Genomic DNA, 6035 nt, shown 5'->3' with positions numbered 1-6035 from the left:
CACCAATATCCAATCTATCTCTCTAGACATAGATGGATATATATATATATATATATATTATGTGTGTGTGGGTGTATTTTTTTCGATAAGATATACATTTGTGTGCATATTATTGGAGCAGTGTTAGATATCCAAGTCAACGCCAAAAATGCTTGTTGCCACCGGACAAAAAGAGGAGGCGAAGAAAATTCTTTGGATGATGATGCCAACGGAAACAACACTCAGGGTTGGTGCTCTCTAAAACTACAAATTAATACTACTAGCTACACACACACATATATATATATATATATATATCCCAATAAGAAAAACATTAATTAATTCTTTTTTTTTTTTTTTTTTTTGTTCATTCTGGTGATCCAAGCATGCGGCTGGAAATATGATATGTGGGCTATACTCAAGGTCAAGAACAAATTCCATTATTTTCCAGTTTGTTAAGGGTCTATGGTTGCGCTTCCGCTGGCTATTTCAGAATGCACTTTTATTTATATATATATATATATATATATATAGTATTATTAATTGTTGCATCCTTATATAATTAATATATAACAATTAAATTATGTACGTAGCAATGCCTGGTTGCAAGGACATCTACGAGGAGAAGTTGAGGCATAATAGAGCTTCTGAGGTACTAAAAGAAATGTGGAGGGTAGTATCACAACTTGATGACCTTACAAGTGTAAACAATGCTGTGGGTTCAGCAATGTCTAAGGCAACCCAAAATGGGATTGTTGAATTTATTAATGAGTTTATCAACTACTGTCCTCAGCTTTTGAAGATATCAAAAACATCAGTGTTTCATGACGCAATCAAATACCGCCAGGAAAAAGATTTTCGGCCTTATCCATCGTCTGATCTTGCTATTGCAACGATAAAGTACAATGACTCAGGAGACTTTATGTCACATACAGCTGCAAAAAAAGCACCCATTGAGAGGCTCAATCAAGTTCCGGGTGCAGCCTCCAAATGCAGCGTGAGCTGCTGTGGTATAAGGTACATTTTAATTCCCTTGCTTCTTCTATCTATGCATCTGGATATATTTTTTTCATGTAATCGTTTTTCTTTTCCCTTTTATATATGATGAAAATCAAATGTCCTCCATGGATGGACAGCCCTTCTTCATAACTAGCCAAATAATAGGGGATGGATCTTCCCACAAAGGTGCAATGAAAAAGAAAGAGGCACTTCGGCATACTTAGGTTATCTTTGGTATCATTTGTGTTTTTGTTTTGGGAAATTATTAAAATAACAAGGGTCTGTTATTTATCCAACTATAACAAGACACCAACTACCCTCTTAAAACTACATTAAAGGATATAGTTGAGAATAATATGGGATAGTTAAGTAAAATCACATTCTTTGTCAGTAAAAAATAATAATAATAAAATAAATAAAAAATAAAAAATAAAACAAGATTTAATATTAAAGGGTTAAATCGTAATTCGACACAACCCATCTTCCCCAAAATCATCCAAGGTCTCTCTTTTCTACCGGTTGTGTAAACTGCTAGAGGTAACGTCTCTCTCTCTCTCTCTCTCTCTCTCTCTCTCTCTCTCTCTCTCTCTCTCTCTAGCCAAAAATTTTCTCTGTTTACCTATTTTGCAGGTTTTGTACATCGTTCGTATGATTCAAAGTTCTGAACTACAAGATTATGGCACAAGATTTCTTCTTCTTTTGAGAACCTTCTTCGTAACTGTAATTTTAGCAAAAAGCAGCAGAAAAAAAAAAAATTCAGGATCATCATCATCTTCCATTTCTTCTTGCTTTTTAGACCAAAAATGGTGGCGTTGAGCTAAGCCACCCCTTGTTGCAATTCAGTAATCTTCTTCACTGCTGAGATCGGCCATTAGTAAATTCACTGATTTCTCCAAGGAGCCAATCTCACAAACTTGTTTGTTTCTTGCCGCCTCAATCTCTTCCCTCTTTCTAACTGCACTTTCCATCTCTCTCTTCAAATCGTGACACTTCTCCATCTCTTGTCGAACTTCATCGTGTTCCATTTGCAAACGTGTAATCTCTTCACGAGCCTCAGCATTACTCTTCTCTCTTCTCCAGTTCAACCTCTGTCGACCTCAACCAACCAGCCTCCTTCCGTTTCAGAATTAAATCCTCTCCAACTTCATCACTATACTTACGAAGTCTTTGCTGATGTGGTCGATCTCCATCTGCTGCTATACCACCTTCATCTCCACTTCCTACCTTGCTTTCTTCTTCTCATTGATTTTTTCCTCTAACTTAGCTTTAAAGATAGTAGTCTGAGATCTGATATCTTCATCTACTGTCCATTTTTTGTTCCTCAAGCTCTCAGTTGTTGATTGAGTAGTGAACATAGAAAATCTTAGGTCAATCTCTATTCAAGTTCGGCAATGATGGTTTCTTCCTCAAAGAACTTCTTCTCTAACTCCAATCTCTGTTTCCAATCAAAGACTGAGAGATCTCTGATTCGAGCGCCTCTTTGGATTGGACAAGAGCATCGAATTGTTGTCTCCGCTAGATGGTTTCGTTGAGAAGAAGAGCATTGAGAGGTTTCATGCCTGCGAGCTTTTCTGAGGGAATCCTCCATGCAAGGATTAAAGTATCGGTATCGGTCGCCGTATTGGTCGGCCAAAATTAAGATACGTATTAGAGGGTATCATATCGTATCGGAGATACACTAAGATACACTAAAGATACACACATAAATGGATATGAAACATTTTTTTAAACAATTTTGCATAAAGAATTTGTTAAAAAAAAACTATTGATAACATGTATTATGCATAAACACTAAATTGAGGGTATCGTACTAAGAATTCAAGGTTTGTAGTTGTCCCATAAATGTAAAATCCTTGTTCTCAACCTTGATTTCCACTTTAGTTAGAAAGAAATATGGCTGACAGCAACTTTGGAAAAAAAACGCTTCAAAAAATCGTGTTTTTCTGAAAAATTACCCATCTTGGCCATTATATGACCGTAGCGCACTGTATCGGTACATATCGATACTCACCGATACGTACCGATATATATCGATACTCACCGATACGTGTCGATATATACCGATACGTAACGATCGATACATACTGATACTCACCGATACGTACCAATACATACCGAAACGTACATTTTACCTCAATTTTATATTTTCCATAGAGTCGTATTGAGGCATATCGTATCGTATCGTATCGATGTGTGTTAGTGGTGTATTGATGCATATCGGTATGTATTGTAGGATATATATCGATACAAAAAGATTTTAAAAATTTCATGTATCGTATCGGTGTGTATCGTATCGATCGGTTAAATTTAAGATACGTATCGGAGGGTATCGTATCGGTATCGGAGATACTTAAAACCATGCCTCCATGTAAGTCTCGTGAGGCTTCTCAATCTGGGAGACTTGATCCTCCTAGTGGTGGAGCCATTTATGGTTATTGGATTGGAAATGGAAGATGATGATCTCCACTGTCGCCCAAATCACAATCAACGACAAGATTCTGGATTTTTAAAACCTGAATCCCTTTTATTTTTTCTAATATATTAAGTGCACAAAGAAATACTTTGTTGCAAATGCATTCTTCAGCCATTGATGGCTGCTTCAAGGAGAGCTTGAGCCAGCAATGATGACAAAGACGACTCGGGATTTCTAAAACCCTAAAACTAACAGCCACATGAAAGAGAGCTCGAACCCTACCCAGAGAGAGAAAGAGAGAGAGAGAGAGAGAGAGTCTATTTGGTCGGAGAAGAGAAGATATGTTGGGAGGAAAATCCTCATAGTTTTAATATTCTTTGAAATGACAAAAATGCCATTTTACAATGTTTGTCAAGAGTTTCTATTAAAAATAATTAAAATGTCTAAAATACCCCCACTTAATAAGTCTTTCAGTATCATATCACTTATCACGTATTGGTCTTTTCACCATTTTGTTATTTTTCCAAACGTAACCCACCCTTGTTACGTTAATAACAACCCGTTTTGTTTTTGATATATTTATTAAAAAAAATGAAAAAATCATTTCTTAATTTCGAAGCACAATAGATTATAGAATGAGAATCCACCTTCCCCAACACAAAAAATGAAAAAAAAATAAAAATAAAAATTTAATAATAATTTTTACTTCTTCTTCTCCCCTATAGTGTTTTTAAACAGAAAAACTACTTTTCTTTTTCACATGTTAGCTGGTTCTCATCATCTCTTCCCTTTCCTTATTTATTTTTTATTGTTTTATTATTATTATTACAATTTTCTCTATCCATTATTTATTGTTTTTTTTTAACTCAATCCTGCATTTTTCCAATTTCTTATTCAATCTCCTCCTCCACCACCACTTCCATGGGAATCAAGGGGAAAAAAAAATAAAGATAGGAAAATATTAGTAAATATCAGCTAATTACATGGGAGTGATAGTACTTGCCCTGAAATGAAAAGAAATTGTGTTGTATAATGGGAAAGCATCATAATTTTTATTTTTCTTCTATTGAAAATGGGTTTCCAGGCCTACGGCCTAACTAGTCCCGCAAGCTCATGCTGACCCCACAACCGTATGGATCGGGTCATACCGAGGTTGAATAAAAATCATTCAACTTTCACTGAAAGCAGTAAAGAGCACTAAACACCCCGTGTGAGTGGCCCACGGTGTGTCTAGTGGGAGTTGAATTTAGGACGTTTGAGTTTACGGCTTGTATTAAGTTCGTTGATCACCAACTGTACTACCCCCTTGGGTTAGGAAAGCATCATAATTACTTTTGTAATTTATGGTCAAATTTACCTTGCTACCGTTTGTTTTATCTTATGTCATACGATAAGGATTAAGGAGCATAAAAAGATTCCTTCTAAAACTAAAATGACTCAATGCATAACTTGGGTAAATTGACCACTGGCAACATCGATCCCTAAAGTTGATTGATTTATCGGTACAACTGAGCCAATGGATTTTAGAGCAATTTTGTTTTTGAGTTAAAAGCAGTTATAATCGCATACTACTCGTAGTATCTACATCAAACGGATGAGAAGACTCACAATATATATATTACTATATAAGACTGTTTACAAGAGAAATACTGAGTGAACACGCCTGTCAACTAAGCTGCCAAGATTTTATGTCAACGCAATTCTAGTCATCACGTGTCTGTCATTTTTAATACTAGTTATTATTATTATTAATTTTTTTCTTCATATTAGGAAGTCGAAAGTATTATGATCTCCAGCTATGACACTCATGAAAACAACGCAAGGCAAAGACCAAGAAAATTATTCACGGAGGAGCATAAAGACCAAGTGAAAGAAGGAGCAGCATGGTTGAAAGATACATCAACACACTGCATGGTGGTAGCAACACTTATCACTATGATTATGTTTACAGCAGTGTTTACCGTACCAGGTCATACAGGAGGAGAACCCGATAATTACATACAAGGCAAGTTTTCTATAGTTTTTATCACATCAAATATATTAGCACTTTGCTCTTCGGTCGCTTCAACGTTGATGTTTCTAGCCATTATTACTTCACGATATGCGGAAGAAGACTTCTTCTTGACTTTGCCTCGGATGTTAATGTTGGGCATTTTATTTCTCTTTGTCTCTATTGTGGGGATGATGATAGCCTTCGTGGCAGCTATCTTATTTATGCTTCGCTACGAAGTTCGTGTGTGGGTCTCCTTTCCAATTATCTTGCTTGCAAGTGTCCCAGTCACTATATGTGCTTTGGTGGAACTTCCTTTATTCGTACAATTGATGTTTACCACATCCTCGTCAACTGTATTTGGAAAGAGAAAATTCAATTAGCGCGTATGAATGGATGTATGGGTGTAATAGTATTTTACCATTTGTGTGTTGTTATGGGAACGATATGTAAAATAAGTGCAATTTATAACCAGATATAAATTGTGTCTTGTTTGTTATGACCCTTTTGAGTAATTGATTGGTTGAAATTAATTTATATACGTCATTACTGATATTTTATATGCTAAGAATATAAGCCCATCATTGCTTTGTGTTAGGATCAAGTAAAGCATAAGAAATATTAAGCCAAAAAAATTGTAAAATGGGGGAGGGA

At 35.7% G+C, this 6035-nt stretch overlaps 1 protein-coding gene across 1 annotated transcript in view; it reads left to right on the top strand.

Annotated features, from left to right (window-relative positions):
• Window positions 1-574: 574 nt before the first annotated feature.
• LOC122088963 overlaps window positions 575-6035 on the top strand; it is a 37257-nt gene continuing 31796 nt past the window's right edge. Inside the window, exon 1 of the mRNA XM_042658348.1 lies at window positions 575-976. Coding sequence (XP_042514282.1) covers window positions 575-976 — 402 coding nt within the window. The remainder of the gene's footprint in view (window positions 977-6035) is intronic.

Source organism: Macadamia integrifolia, chromosome 9 (genome assembly GCF_013358625.1).
Source record: "Macadamia integrifolia cultivar HAES 741 chromosome 9, SCU_Mint_v3, whole genome shotgun sequence".
Classification (NCBI taxonomy): domain Eukaryota; kingdom Viridiplantae; phylum Streptophyta; class Magnoliopsida; order Proteales; family Proteaceae; genus Macadamia; species Macadamia integrifolia.
Note: the sequence above shows the minus strand (reverse complement) of the source record. Positions and strands in the feature narration are given on the sequence as shown.